Source organism: Chiloscyllium plagiosum, chromosome 3, assembly GCF_004010195.1.
Source record: "Chiloscyllium plagiosum isolate BGI_BamShark_2017 chromosome 3, ASM401019v2, whole genome shotgun sequence".
NCBI lineage: Eukaryota > Metazoa > Chordata > Chondrichthyes > Orectolobiformes > Hemiscylliidae > Chiloscyllium > Chiloscyllium plagiosum.
In genome coordinates, this window is record NC_057712.1 from 42,600,442 (window position 1) to 42,616,863 (window position 16,422).

Here is a 16,422-nt window from a genome sequence, read left to right on the forward strand (position 1 = left end):
AATCTTGTGAATTTACTCTATGAATTAGGAACTGGGATTTTAATTCTATCTACTTTTACAACCTGGACCCTAAGTGAATTGTAACATATTTGGGAACCTCACCCAGATCCGTAACAATATTTCGCTGGATTGGAGTTAACTGAATTTTTTTTAAGTGTTTAAAACTTGTCTCGACCTGGATGTCTCAGAATCAAATCAAAATCACCAAAAACTGAAAAGGAACTCAAATCTCAAACAGGTTGTCATCAGGATCAGGTTTGCTCAATTTTCTCAGGCTGCAGTTATTTCCACCCGAAGACGGGTTTCCTGAACTGAAGTGCAGACTACAGGCTGGATTTTCCTGTCACTGTATCTGTCAGAATGGGATTAGCTGGGTTTCTATTTTGGTACAAGATGTGCCTTTAAGAAGGATTTGTTGTGCTCTGTTTCTTTTGAAAGCAAGTGTGGTAAGCTTGGAGTCGAGCTGTCTGCTCTGAGCTTAGCAATGTAGCTAGCTTTTTTTAAAAAAGTTGGAGCAATAGAAGCAGCACGAATGGGTGAGATTCTCTTGATGTTCTTTCCTCCTGGCATGCAAATTGCATGTGAGACAATCTATTTTACTGAATTTGTCTTTGCCAAGGATGTGTTTATGGGTTGTTACTATATTGGAACAGTTACTGTTTAGTAGCTAAATAATGTATTATTGCTAAGTTTTCCAATAGAGATAAGTTACTTCAATTCTTCTTTCTTTTGTTTGTATTTTAACTACAGTGTAAGAATAAAGTGTGTTGGCATCAAATCCAATAATCTGACAAATCAAATTGCATGCAGAACTCAATGCTTTTAAAAATAAGATGTTGGGGTCGAGGCTGTCTTTTTAACTGATTTTGAGAGGGTTTAGTCTGGTCCATAATAATTTGGAGAGGAAGATTCCATGGCTGAAATTTCCACCCAAATTCCTGCCCATTCGTTTAGCTGGATGGGTGGTGATGTGGCAAGCTTCAATATCAGTGAGGAACCCTCTCCACTGCATTTTCTTCTCATAGAGTCATTCAGCATGGAAACAGGTACTTCGGCCTGACTCATCCATGTTGCCCTATAATGTACTGTCCAGAGACTGTATTGCTTAGAGATTTAATATATTCAGAGGAATCACGGGTCACTGCAATTATAGACTACAATTCAAAAGCAACAAAGAGTAAGAATTTTAACGCATTATCACAAATTATCACAAGCCGCAGAGTTAAAAAGTATTACTTTCATATGACTGCACCTGTAAAGTAGTTTCTCTTTATCCTGTTAGAAAACTTTCGTAGTCAGTTGATTTTATATTTAAATGGAAATTTTTTTGTTATTCCGGATATACAAGCTGGATAACAACATCAAACCATTTTACCTGTAGTGCATCCTGGAACTGAACAGCCTCCTGCATTGCTTCATCCAGCCTGTCAATGCGATCTTTCCATGCCTTGTTCAGAATGTCCCAGGTACAATTCAGCTACAAATAGAAAACAGACAACATATTCAACCTTAACATACTTTTAAGCAAAAAGCCATAACTGCTAAAAAAAAAACCTCCCAGGCCCATTTTCCTCCCTGTATCCTATCCCATTTCACTATTCCTGAATGTCAATTTTTGGCAAAAGTGAGGACTGCAGACGCTAGAATCCAGAGTTTAGATCAGAGTGGTGCTGGAAAAGCACAGCAGGTCAGGCAGCATCCGAGGAGCAGGAAAATTGATGCTTCAGACAAAAGCCCTTCATCAGGAATAGAGGCAGGAAGCCCCTAGGGTGGAGAGATAAATGGTGGTGGTGGGGCTGGGGAGAAGGTAGCTAAGTGTGTAATAGGTGAATGGGGGTGGGGATGGAGGTGATAGGTCAGAGGGGAGGGTGAAGCGGATAGGTGGGAAGGGAGATTGGAAGGTAGGACAGGTCATGAGGACAGTGCTGAGCTGGAAGGTTGGAACTGTGGTAAGGTGGGGGGAGGGGAAATGAGTCCACATTGATGCCTTGGTGTTGAAGTGTTCTGAGGCAAAAGATGAGGCGCTCTTCCTCCGGGCGTCGAGTGCTGAGGGAGTGGCGGTGGAGGAGGCCCAGGACCTGCATGCCCTCGGTAGAGTGGGAGGGGGAGTTGAAGTGTTGGGCCACGGGGCGGTGGGGTTGATTGGTGCGGGTGTCCCAGGGATGTTCCCTAAAGTGCTCTGTGAGGAGTCATCCAGTCTCCCCAATGTAGAGGAGACTACATCGGGAGCAATGGATACAATAAATGACATTGGTGGATGTGCAGGTGAAACTTTGATGGATGTGGAAGGTTCTTTTTGCTGAGTAGAAAATGTTACCAGCTTGCATTCATTGCAGTGAATGTTAATTAACTAATCATACAGAGGGATTTCAGAGCTGAAACTGAGCTCAATGTGGAGGCAATAGACTGGCAGCTGTGGTCAGTGGGTGCCAATGCCAATCAGAAATCGAAATCAAGTTGCTTTGCCTCTCCTGAGGAGTATTGAGGGCGATTATCCTGACCTCATGCTGAGATAACCTGATTCAGCTCAACCCAAAGATTGTGTCTGGAAATCTACTTGGTTACATGACCTAATGGTGTAGTTATGCACTAAGTAACCGGTGGACCGAATCAGCTTGGGGGCTTTTTTACATCAATGTTTCGTCTGTGGCCAAGTCGGTAACACTTTTGCATGAAAGTCAGGAAGTTGCATCTTCAAGACCAACTTCAGAGACTTAAACACATAATCCAGGCTGACACTGCAGTCCAGTAGTGAGGGAGTGCTGCAAAGCTGATACGCTGTCTCTCATTGTGACATTAAAATGAGATCCCCTCGGGAGATTTGGCAGGTAGTAATTATAAAGAGACAGGGAGTATGGTCTGTGTCCTGGCCAATATTTATCTTCTATCTGGTCACCAGAACTTTATTATCTATGGAGACTTGCTATGCACAAATTGGCTTGTCATGTTTCCTCCATTCCAATAGTGACTGTTCTTCCAAACTACCTCATTTGTTGTAAAGCACTTTTGCTGGTCATGACAGATGATCTACAAAATGAAATAAAACCTCACAAATGTGTCATCAGAAATAGGTAAGCACTCCCACTCCCACCTGGCTAAACAAAAGGAAAATTCAGCACCTCAGACTATTTCCAGAAGAGAGCCAGAATCAAAAAACAGCCTGCCCTCTACAATAGGCTCATCATGGCCAATATCTTATTGGGAATAACAGGGAATCAAGAGTCTAGTAGAATGAGGGAAAGAAAACAAATTAATATGTTGCTGTTGCTGCTTGGCAGGAGATTGGTTGTTGTTGTATGCCACATTTGTCTGTTGTGCATCATCCTCATTAGAAGTAAAATAAGTTAGTACTGGATAAATTACTGGGATTTAGTGGTGACAAGTTCCCTGGACTTGATGAGCTGCTTCCTAAGTTTTTAAAGGAAGAAGTTGCAGAAATTGCAGATGTATTGACTTTGATCTTCCATAAATACTTATATTCTAGATCTGTTACAAAGGATTGGAATGCAGCAATCACAATCCTGCTGTTTAAGATAGAAGGAAGAAAACAAGGAATTACAGGAAAATTAGTCTAATATCAAACAGCAGGAGGCAAAATGCTAAAACTGATTATTAGGGACTTGGTAACAGGGAACCTGAAATTCATAATGGTCAAATATTCCACAAACAGACTGAACACATGACTGCAAATGGATGTTGGGACTATGCGGGGGTCCTGATGTCCAGACTGATGTGGGAATTGACTGGGATGTTTAAACTTCTAAGGAGTTGATATCTTGCTGTTAACACTCCACAAGTGTCTCAGATTCTGAACTAGAGTCAGAAGCTTGAGATAGTTCTAAAGTATGTACCTGAATGGTCACCCAGGTTAGACAGATGAAAAAAAAGTGTAACGTGTTGCTAACTCTGCAATTGATTCACCCATCCTCAAAATACAATCAGACTACATCTTGCCCAGAACCAACTAGCCCTTCACATCTGACTCAAGTACCCACTCATCTACTTATACTCCTCCGCATTCACCCTACTTACCCACGAGCATTAATATTGGTTCTTTAAACTTAAAATTTGGCAGCTAGTCTTGCAAAAAGGGCTCTCCTCACTTCACCACATTTCCTGGCTTGAGGGGATTGTCCAATGAGGAGAGATGGAGTAGATGAGCCCTATATTTCCTGGAGTTTAAAAAAGCAGGGATAATCTAACTGAAGCATAAAATTCAACAGAAGCTCAGCAAAGTCTGGGAATTCCAGAACACAGGGTCATCATCATCTCAGAATAAAGATTGGGCACTTTGATCAGGGATAAGGAGAAATGTCTCCACTAAAAAGTTGTGAATGTTTGGACTTCTCAGACAGCTGTGGATGCTCAGTCATTGTGTATATTCAAGGAGGTTCACAGATTTTTATTTTGTGCACTAAAATGAAGAGATAAAGGATAGGATAGTAAAGTAGCCATAATCTTGTTGAGTTGTGGAGCAGGCTTTAATGGCCAAATGGTCTGTTCCTGCCCTAATTTCAAATGGGAATTTCTAATTTCTAACGGCTGTGAATTCCAAGTTGAGTGATGCTTTCATTCATCATTATTAAAAAAAAGTGGCTGCTCAATATTTCTCCATGTGAATGAACACAATCTCAACAGACCAATTAACTTGCTGACAATGAGCCTTCACTCATCACATAGAATGTGAAGTTGCTCTTCATAATGCATCACAAAACATCTTAAGCATCCTCTTTCTGAGCTGGCTGGTTTCAATAGAAAATGGTTCTCCCAGACACATGCATGCACACCTCGTCTATATTTTTCTTCACCACGGGTTTATCGGGCTCTCCACAGGCTGCAGTCAACTCGGCTCCAAGGTTCTGAACTATCTCCAGTTCCTCCTGTAGCCCATCAACTTCTTCTTTGATTGTCTAGAAAAGAAAAATTAAATCAAATAAAATGTAAGAATCTACAGAAATGAGAACAATCTTACAAAGTAAGCAGTGCTCCCTCTAAGTTTAAAATTACTCTTCCCAAGGTGCTCTACATTCTCAAAAACTTTTCTCCTACACTTCAAGAGAAACATTTTTCCAATCCCCTCTTAGATTACGGTTCCACAGCTGTCAGTAACCTTGAGGTCCCCTGCCCAGGTGTCAATACACATATATACAGAAATGGATTAGTTGTGGAACTTAACTATTCATTAATGTGTCCTTGCAGAGTCCTCTTTCTCAAGTGTTGGGTATCTTCACACGATTAAAAATCAATTTAAATCTTTCAGGCTTAGTGTGATTCCAGGGGAATTTGAATGCACATTAAGATTATGATAATTGAGAAAGAAACAGAATTCTAACATTGCCCAACAGGGGAGTAAACCCTATCAATTCAATAATGTGAATCAATCAGATTGTCAGGCAGACTTTGGACTTGGTTGGAAAAACAGACGAGTGTTACAGCAAGTGGGAGTCCCAATGACGACTCTTGCATCCACGCAAACTCCTCTCTTCCAAATCTACCATCGCCATTTTTAACACATAGAGAGCTACAGTCCAAGAATAAAATGATATTTCACCCCACTACCTTCAATACCAAGTTTCTACTTCTTCAGATCAATGCACAAAGGCATATCTTTGACAATCAACTGCCGAAGTATGCCACAGTATGATTTGTTTTAATTTAACTATAATTACAGCAAGAAGGCATCTACCTGAGCTTGACCAGGGATTGAACTCATACTACTGGCATTAATCTGATTCACATACTCACTGTCTAGCCAACTGAACTAATTGGCTCCCCCATTATGAAATCACATATTAGAACACAGGCCCTTCAGCCCATATTTTAAAATATTATAAAAATATAAAACAATTCCCTCAAGAAAGAATGGTATACACATTTACAGCTTACACAGTCACTTTAGGATGTAGGTTTGCTCGCTGAGCTGTAGGTTTGATATCCAGATGTTTCATTACCTGGCTAGGTAACATCATCAGTGGTGACCTCCAAGTGAAGCGAAGCTGTTGTCTCCTGCTTTCTATTTATATGCTACCTAGCCAGGTAATGAAACGCCTGGATATCAAACCTACAGCTCAGCGAGCAAATTTACACCCTAAACCTCAACCTGAGCTACAAACCTTCACAAACCTTGCAATTACATAGTCACTATTTACGCATAGAACACCTAGGATATTTTCCCAATGGATGGTGCAAGAATCTACCGGAACAAAGGCCATCAATACAGCAGGTTTCCTAACCTCCAGAGCCTCTTGCTGTTCTTTAACAACTGATGGGTCTATCCCGGGTTCCTCCAGTTCTCGGATTAAGTCCTGGGTGTCTTTAATGGTGACAATCAGAGCAGAATGATCGCACCAGAATTTTTCAGCCAGGTCCATCACATCGAGCAGCTTTGCTTCCCGTTCCTCTGCCCGCGCTTTGATGTCAGCCCAGTAGAAAACCATCTTGTCCAATTGGTCTTGAACAGCTGAAAGTACAAAAGTCTCATCAGAAAGAAGTTGCCCATTAGGCTTATGGGTGAGAAAGCATGGTTGAATGGTCATGTCATTGGATGGGTAGTTCAAAAGTCTGGACTAATAATTTACAAAATCCAATCTACAGAACCGCTATTGGTAAATTTGAATTAATTTTTAATAAACCTGGAAGTAAATATGTCATCAATAAACATGACCATGTTGTGAAAATCTGACTAGTTCACACAATGCCCTTGAGGCAGGAAGCAGGCTTTTATTCCCCAGCCTGGCCTGCATGTGGCTGCAGTCGCTCTCCAGTGTTAACTGTCCTCTGAAATAGTCTCGCAGATCCCTCAGCTTTATTAAGTATTGGGAGACAGACAATAACTGCTGACCCTGCTAGGGTTCCCCAGAATCTCGGAATTACTTAAAAACGCTGGTTAGAAATGCTGGAGTTTTAATAATGGACAGTGTTCTGTTGGCCTTTGATTTGAGATTTCCATTTTAAAATAGATTTAGTCATAAACTGATAAGCATAATTAGTCACCATACCTTACTAGCCAGTATTTAATGCATCCATTCAATGAATTATAAACAGACAAAAATCAAAGCGGTGATATCAAAACTACCTTTTGCACAGAAATCTTTGTCAGCTCCTTCAGAACGTCCAATCAGATCATCGCCTCGCTGCTTAAGGGTTTCAAATGCTGGTTGCAACTTCTCGAGTTCCATTGTCACATTCTTGTTTTCGCTGATCTGCTCTCGGATTTTCTCCACCTCAGCAGAGATGGAAGGTGGTTGTTGCAATCTGATGGCAATGCGCTCCAGGGCTTCGAGCATGGGGCTGATCTTGTCATGGAACTACAAGAGGGTGGGAATATTAGGGTCATTAATAGCACTCATCAGAGTATAGAGCCTGGAGTACAAAGAGATGTGTGGCCACATGCAGTCTCTCCTCACCAACTTCTTATCGATAGAGGTACATTCTCTTCAACACGTCTTGTCTTAATTTTTGCAATGTCTTTTATCAACTTCTAAAGCTCCATATATGGAGAACCCACTGCATTCCCTTTCTCTGTTTGCCAGATAATTTTATGAAAGCACAATAACCTTCGATAAGCTTATGCTGACTGGGTCTGGATTAACCCTAGTCTTCTGAAGAAATTATTAAATCTATCCCTATCACAGACTCTTTTGCCCACCATTTTCCTAGGTTCCTTGTCCTAAGAATGAACACGGGCACTTAGGAGCCAGGAACACGGAGACTGTACTCTGGAATAGTGCCGGCCTCAATCATTAAGGGGTTTAAGGACATTTCAATGGGTCCCATTCTGGACACTGTAGCTACCTAATGACCATGATATTTGCTTATTTGTAGCAGCTGAGGAAGTGCTCCATGTTACTCAGTGGCAATCCACATTACTTTAATATCATACCCAAGTGGACATCCCACAGAGTACAGAGAAGGATACAGCACAGAAGGAGGCTATTCATCACCTCATGTTTGTGCTGGCTCTGGGACAGAGCTGTCCCATCAGTACTAGTTCTATGCTCTTTTTCAAATAGCCTTGCAGTTTTTCTCTCCAAATCAGTAGCTATTGGCACAGATTCCCTGGTTAACATGTGAGCCCTGGGACTGAGTGGTAGCTCCTACTGAATTTTCAGAGGTTGGCACAACCAGCCCAATATAGCCTTCTGCCAATTAACACCCAATATACCTTTTCAGCAAAGGATTAGTGAGAAGCAAGCTTGTGAAAGTAAATTCAACATATCCAGTGACTTAAGGGGGTTACATTGGAAAAAATGCACCATAATAAATTACGAGTCAGAGAAGTAGCTGTAAGAGTGTGAGGGAGGGAAACAGACGGATGGGGCAGGGGGAAAAGAGGGAAGACAGGGCAAAGGTGAAGAGAGACAAATGGGGTTAGGGAGGATGAGAAGAGAGACACACTGGGTAAGGGCAGAGGAAGAGAAACAGAGACAGACAGAAAAGAAGAAACACAGAGAGAATGACAAGAAGAGGAAAGGCAAAGAGAAAAAAAATAAAAATCAGGAAAAGGCTGGGCTGGGGACATAAGTGGACAAACAAAGTGCAGGATTACAACCCAAGTTTCATCACTTGCATCATAAATGAAGAAAAGTTTATCAGTAACCTAAGAAACATTAGAACTAATGCCTTATGACTCACAACTAGGAAAAACAGAATTCCAAATTAAGAAAACCTTTGGTGTTCTGGCATTTAGCATAGCAAGTTCCAGAAACATCTCTCCTTAGGGAGAAATTAAGATAGCTGGAAAGTGTAGAAGCGATTCACACTGGGCATGAGTATGTAAGCTACAATGCACATGAGCATTTTCCACTGGTTATCCAATACTTTTCACCACAGTCAGACAGACAAGCAGCTTCAAATGTTAAACTTATCAGTTAGTAGATTAGAAGAAGGTAAGTCAGAAAGCTCTTTTTCAAACTGTGGCATTTTTAACGGATGCATAAATCATTTTGATAGCTAATGATCAATGTGAACCACTAATTACAATGTAATTATTTTTAAATAAAACAATTAAATAAATTACAAGTAACAATATTAAAACCAATAAAGGCACGGGAGGAAGCACACACACGATAACAAATGTTTAAGCTCACCTCCAAAACCTTGATGATCATTTTAGGCCACAACACAATGTTTGGGAAAGTTAAAAGTTTTATTGATGATATGGAAGCAGAAAGGTGACAGATGAAATGAGAGACAAAAAGAAAATAAAAGTTAATTTCAGAAATTTATAGTTTAAAAAAAATGGAAGATAACTAAATGAAAAGTATGAATGGGTAAATGGGTAAGTTGCTGGAGATGATTCTGAGAAACGGGATTTACATGCGTTTGGAGAAACAAGGACTGATTAGGGATAGTCTGCATGGTTTTGTGCATGGGAAATAGTGATTACAAACTTGATTGAGTTTTTTGAGGATGTAACCAAACAGATAGATGAAGGCAGAGTGGTAGACAATGTCTACAAGGGCTTTGGTAAAGCCTTTGACAAGGTTCCACATGGTAGTCTAAAGTTAGATCACATGGTATTCAAGGTGATCTTGCCAACTGAATACAAAATTGGCTTGATGGTAGGAGACAGAGGGTGGTGGTGAAGGGTTGTTTTTCTGATTGGAGGCTTGTGACCAGTGGTGTTCCACAGGGATCGGAACTGAGCCCACTTTTGTTTGTCATTTATATGAACAATTTGGGTGAGAATTTAGGATAAATGGTTAGTAAAGTTTGCAGATGACACCAAAATTGGGGCATAGTGGACAGTGAAGAAAGTTATCTAAAATTACAAAATCATCTTCATCAATTGGATGAATAGGCTGAGGAGTGGCAGATAGAGTTTAACTTGGATAGATCACAGAATCCCTACAGTGTGGAAACAGGCTGGAATTGAACCCAGGTCCCTGGTGTTGTGAGGCAGCAGTGCTAACCACTGAGCCACCGTGCTGCCAACGGATAAATGCAAGGTATTGCATTTTGGTAAAACAAACAAGGGCAGGACTTATACAATTAAGGGTATGGCCCAGGGTAGTGCTGTAGAACAAAGAGAGGGTGAAGATACATAATTCTCTGAAGTTTGCATTGCAGGTAGACAGGGTGGTTAAGAAGGGGTTTAGTATGCTTGCCTTCATTCCTCAGGTCACTGAGTATAGGAGTTAGGACATTATGTTGAGGATTGTGCAGGATGTTGGTCAGGTCTAATCTGAAGTAGTGTTTGCAGTTCTGTTTGCCCTGCTACAAGAAGGTTATTATTAAATTGGAAAAGGTTCAAAATCAATTTACCAGAATGTTACTGGGAATGGACGGGTGTCCTTACAGACGTTTATAATATCACGACGGGCATAGATAAGGTGAGTAGCAATGGTCTAGTGGGAAGCACAGTGGATCAGCAGTTAGCACTGCTGTCCCACAGTACCAGGGAGCTGACTTCAATTCCAGCCTCGGGTGACTGTCTGTGTGGAGTTTGCAAATTGTCCCTGTGTCTGTATGGGTCTCGTCTGGGTGTTCTGGTTTCCTCCCACAGTCCAAAGATGTGCAGGTAAGGTGAACTGGCCATGCTAAATTGCCCACAGTGTCCATGGATGTGCAGATTAGGTGCATTAGTCCAGAGAAATGTAAAGCAATAGGATAGGGGAATGGGTCTAGGTGGGATACTCTTCAGAGGGTCAGTGTGAACTTGTTGGGCCAAATGGCCTGTTTCCACACTGTAGGGATTCTATGATTCTATTCCCAAGGGGCGTGGTTGGAGTTGGGGCTCAAAACCAGGGGGCATATTTTTCAGGTGAGAGAAGAACTTAGAAAGAACATGTGGGGCAATGTTTTACACAGAGTGGTTCATGTGTAGAATGATATGCCAGAGGAAATGGTGGATGCAAGTTAAATTACAACATTTAAAAGACGTTTGGATAAGTACATGAATAGGAAAGGTTTGGAGAGGTATGGCCCAAACGCAGGCAAATGGGACGAGTTTAATTTAGGAATGTGGTCGGCATGGGCAAGTTGGACCGAAGGGTCTGTTTCTATGCTCTATGACTCTTGGTCTCTCTGAATGACATTAACTACTTAAAACACACTGGGCAAGAGGGTCATAGGTAACAGAACAGATTGCATCAACACTTGCAGTGGATTTCATGTCATGTGGTATCACAAACTCCTTTTCGAACAGTTCGATTTTATAGATACCAATTTAAGTTCTACCACTTTCCAGTTTAGTTTAACAGAAAGCTGTCATGTGGAAAATAATAGCAACCAGGTCAGTTCATACCTGAGTGGATTGAGAAATGGCTTCGTCCAGTGAGGTGGCTCTTCGTTTAACGTCCTCTTTGATCTTACTGTAAAGTGCGTCAGCTGCTGTGTACTTCTGCTGAATGCCCAAACCTTCCCGAGGGCTTAACTCCAGTAATTGAGGTCCAGTTTTATTCATCTTATCTATGTGAGGCTTGTGTTCCGCTATCAGCTCCCGCAGTTGCTGAAATAGAATAAAGCATCTGTCAATATTTAAAGCAAGCACATTCCCATTAAAGTTGCCTTATCCTGTTAGGAGTACTTGTCACAATTTCAAATATGTAGTGAGTGGATAACAGTACCTTTCCATGTACAGATGGAAGAATATACTGGACTTTAATATTTACAATGACAGAATAACATGTCATATAAGACAAGAGATCTGTTTTGTTGGGAAATTGGAAGCACAGTAGAAGTATTTTGCACACATTATGTTTCCAAAGTTCGGTTACATCCTTTACATCTATATTACCTGCACCAAACTAATTAAGGTATAGTGCATAACCTGGCGAAAATGAGGATTGCAGATGCTGGAGATCAGAGTCAAGGTTAGAGTGGTGCTGGAAAAGCACAGCAGGTCAGGCAGCATCTGAGGAGCAGGAAATGTCAACTTTCCTGCTCCTCGGATGCTGCCTGACCTGCCGTGCTTTTCCAGCACCACTCTAATAGTGCATAACCAGGCCGTTCAGCCTAACTGGACTCTGTGCTCCACATAAGCTCCTCCCTATTCTCTTCAAGCTACCCGGTCAACACATCCTTCTCTTTTCTCCTTCACATGCTTATCCAAACATCCCCTTTAATATATCCAAGGTGCACCAATTTCTTGTGGGAGTGAGTTCCACATTTTATAGCACTCTTGGGTAAACAAGCTGCTTTTGAATTTCCTACTGGATCTATTCTTGATTATCATATATTAATGAACACATATTCCAGTATCCCTCACAACTGGAATTATCTTAAAACCATAAGGATACGCAAAATAGGAGCAGAAGTAGACCATAAGCCTCCTTCAGACTATGATTTGGAGATGCCGGTGTTGGACTGGGGTGTACAAAGTTAAAAATCACACAACACCAGGTTATAGTCCAACAGGTTTAATTGGAGGCACACTAGCTTTCGGAGCACTGCTCCTTCATCAAGTGGTTGTGGAGGGCACAATTGTAAGGCTATAAATTCTGTGCCTTTATTTATAGCCGTAGCTGTATCTCAATTTAAATTGGACTTTGCCACAAATCCACATCTCCTTTGATTTTTCTGAGTGCGAATATCCCTACTTAATAAGGGAGTATCCACATCCCGTTGAGATATGGAATTCCAAAAACTGATAACACTCTGAGTGAAGGTACTGTTCCTCATCTCAGTCCTAAGTGACAGATCTCCTATCTGGAGTCCATGTCTGTGATCTATACTGACAATTTTTGAAAAGATTTGTAGCTCAGATTGATGATGAGTATGTACGTTAGCTCACTGAGCTTGATCTATCCTCTCCAACTAGGAGAAACAAAATCACTGTGTCGATTAAGCACTAACCTCACTGCTTATCTGTCATGGGGGTAAATCTCATCTTCACCAGTGCTGTGATGATAGCGTGCAGTGAATTGGAAATCAATTTTTTATTGTGTTCAATCACTTTTTTCACTGAAGTTCACAATATGGTAGTTGAAACTGTTTTTGTGGACCACATCCTCGTTTGGATTTAAAAGTGCTGCCTAAATTTTTCAAGTTAGTGGAAAATAAAAATGCATGGAAAATCAGTGTTTGCCTAATGATTGTTTCACTCTCTGCATATTTCCAAGAGATCAATCTTGTTCCTCTGAAGACCAAAGAGTGTAAGTCCATTCCACCCAATCTCTTGATATCTACCCTATCATAGGTAACCCCTTAATTTTCTCCTAACAAGTAAAATAAAACAAGCTTTTCTGATGGTTATAATCACTCAGTTCTAACACCATTCCTGTGAATTTGATGTGTACCTAACTATGAAGTTCAATGTGGACGATTCTTCCATATCTAGATACCCCATCTCTGATTAAATAATGGGGATCACTTAACAATGTAAAAATATTTCTATCAAAAATGAAAAAGAAATATTGCTCAGTTTACAAGAAGCTTGCTGTAAACTCAAGTTCTAATTAACCTACTTTCTACACAAATGTTTAACAATTGATTGCCTGGACCAATAATAGACACTTAACTACTGTCAAACAAAAAACTTGAAAACTGCACAGATTAAGTACCCTCAAAAGAATCTCAAATCTTCACTTCCAACATCTTAATGACCACAAAAAGTTGCTTTCTTACAGTACCTTTCATGACCAACAGATGTCCATAAGCATTTTATAGTGTATGAACTACCTCTTAAGTGTTGTCGTGTGGGAACATCACCCAATCTGTACTCACAAAAGTTCCACAATAACAAGGTGATATTAACCAGATGATCTTGATTTTGGTGATTTTGAAGGAATACATATTGTGCAGGACACCAGAGTGAGCTCCCTAGATTTTTAAAAAATATTATAGGGTCATTTACATCCATCTAAGAAGGCAATGTACAGAACTCTGTTAACAATCCCAAATAAGTATTAAATTTAGATTTGTGCTTAAGCCCTTGAATGGGATGTGAACCACCAACCTTGTGACCCTAAAGGCAAATGTGCTATCAACTGCACAACAGCTGACTCCAACCAGCAGATAAATGATTTTAATTTCACATCTGTGTGTCAGTTTCAATTACACTATGATGGAAAAATTCATTGAAAATCAAGTTTAATAAGAGAAGCAGCAGGAAAACAGTGAAAGGAACATAGGGCAGTGGCACAGGTTGCTTTTCCAACAAGCTGATGTAGACATGTGTTCTTAGACTCTCTGATTCGTTAGCAGCAAGAGTTATGAAAAACAGCTGATTTCTTGAACTTGCGTTGAAATTAGAAAGGGATGTGTTCAGTCTGGGAGCTGACCAACAAATTGGGAAACAAAAAAAGAAGGATATGAGGAATGGGAAAAGGACAAGTGACCTGAAGAGGTCTTCGGTTTTGTGTGCCACTACAACCACTAATTCTAATTTCCTCAACACGGTAGATAGCTTTTTTTTATGCATGCGCATAAAACTGGACCACAAACTCTTCTGTAAAAACACGATGCCACAATTCCAAAAGTCAAATCATAAAAGCAGCATTTAGAAAGAGGAATTTGGCACATTATTATCATTCAATTTGTGCATTCAAGCATTTTGATGATCAAACTAATTCCACATATGCGACTTTGATGACCTCTGAACTCACTGGTGTAAATGTTCTAGGGAGCCAATGAAAACAATCATAGCCTGGCAGTGATCCACTTTATGAGCCATTTTAAATTTAAAAAAAGAAATTAAAATAAACAAGCCCTTTGAAGATGACATCATGGGTGAAGGTTCTACTTTTGGTCTAAAATCTGAAATAGTCTGTAACTCGCACTGAAAGAAGAGTTATCTAATTAAGCTGAATAGGAGAAAAGTAGTATTTGTGAATAAAAGAAAATTCATTGATACACAAATCATTCACCTGCTTCAGAAGATATGACTGTCCATAAACTGATTCTTCCAAGAAAATGTACATTATCAACTTATATCAACTTGGTTAATTTGTTCCATAAAGAACAGTTGTATCAGAACATGTATATAATACACCATGATTTCAGCAAGAGGGTGTGTGCAATACATTCACTTGAGGACCACACAAGTAATTGGAGCTTTTGCAATCTGTTTTTGGGGGCTTCTCCAAATTATTTTTCTCATGTTCAAGTAACCCAGGTCCCAAAGGCCAAACCACCATCTTCCATGAACTGGTGAGACACTGGGCCAAAGGAAAAGAGTTAAATACAGAAAGCTGTCACCTTTGTTTCTTTGGATTTAAATTTGTTTTATGTGCAGATATGAGAGTCAGAAAAAAGACACTTCTTCAAAAGCAAGTAACCACTTGTTTTCCATCACTTACACTTATTCATAATGGTATAAAAATCTTAGCCACGGACTGCTATTGGCACATCCCAGTCAAAACCATAACAAACTAAAATGTCCATTCATATACCGACAGAAAGGTGAACTACTTTCTTGTTTTTGAGAAGCATTTTACTGAAACAATAAACAGTAAGCTTCAAAGACACCATGGGCTGGAGGGATGAGGACAACTGTTGTCTTCACTCCAACTATCTTAATTTGTCAATATTTAATAGTAATGTACATCAATTGTGGCTGGCAGCTGAGCGAGCTCAGTGAATGTTAACAATGCAAGAGGGAAATCACCACAATGCCAGGTCTGGATTCTTTCTGATGTACCAAAGATCAACAGATCTGCAGCCAATTTTGCAGCAGGCAGTTGTCAAGGTCATTGGACAACAGGATCATTTTTAGTAAACTCGCTTTGAAGCTAAGAAGGGCAGTTTATAAAACAGAGTCATAGACTGAAATCAAAAATACCTCCTCTAAATTAAACTCTGGTGAATCCTAGACATCATCCTTTTACATAGATGTCAAGGCATGAGACAGAGTGAAGAGGAAATCTGAAATGGGGCTGCAGAAATTTCACACACTGGTGATGCAGCAATTATTGTCCTTAGAGAAAAGGTTAAGGGATGATTTAATAAATGCATTCAAAATTAAGGGGATCTGATGGCATGAATTGGGATAAACTGTTGTCATTAGTGGGAGGTTCAATGAATAGTGGTCAAATTTATTGAGACTGGCAAAAGAACCTCGGTGAGAGTTTGGGATGATGAGAGCTATTTTAACACAGAATGGTTAAGATCCAGAGTGCACTGCCTGAAAAGAAAATCACTTGTTACTTTCAAAAAAAGAAACTGGACAAATCCTTGAAAAAGGAGGAAACAAAAATCGCCTGGCATTGGGAGGAAAGTGGGATAGTTGGGTTGACTCGATAGCTCTTTCAAAGTGCTGGTAAAAGCATGCTTGCATGAATTGCCTTCTTCCGTGCTATATGGCCATTGGTAAATTGTTCACAGCTTTTGATGGATTCCAGATAGAAAGATCTCTTGACAGTTGTGGAAAGTAGTTCACTGCTTGTCACAGAGGATGCAAATTTTACAGCAATGAAGAAAGGGAGTTACTTTAAAACAAGGACAATTAAGACGAGAGTTGGGAAAGGAGAAAGAGAAAAT

General features: G+C 40.2%; 1 protein-coding gene across 6 annotated transcripts in view; it reads right to left on the reverse strand.

The window, feature by feature from the left end:
* dst (dystonin) overlaps positions 1–16,422 on the reverse strand; it is a 642,458-nt gene that overhangs the window by 80,152 nt on the left and 545,884 nt on the right. For 3 of the 6 annotated variants that reach the window (XM_043681258.1, XM_043681269.1, XM_043681275.1), the window contains 6 exons: positions 11,249–11,452; positions 9,090–9,098; positions 7,076–7,307; positions 6,234–6,460; positions 4,788–4,910; positions 1,376–1,477 (listed from right to left, as the gene is read on the reverse strand). In XM_043681258.1, coding sequence (XP_043537193.1) covers positions 1,376–1,477; positions 4,788–4,910; positions 6,234–6,460; positions 7,076–7,307; positions 9,090–9,098; positions 11,249–11,452 — 897 coding nt within the window. The remainder of the gene's footprint in view (positions 1–1,375; positions 1,478–4,787; positions 4,911–6,233; positions 6,461–7,075; positions 7,308–9,089; positions 9,099–11,248; positions 11,453–16,422) is intronic. The other 3 variants (XM_043681284.1, XM_043681300.1, XM_043681292.1) reach the window with 1 other exon arrangement.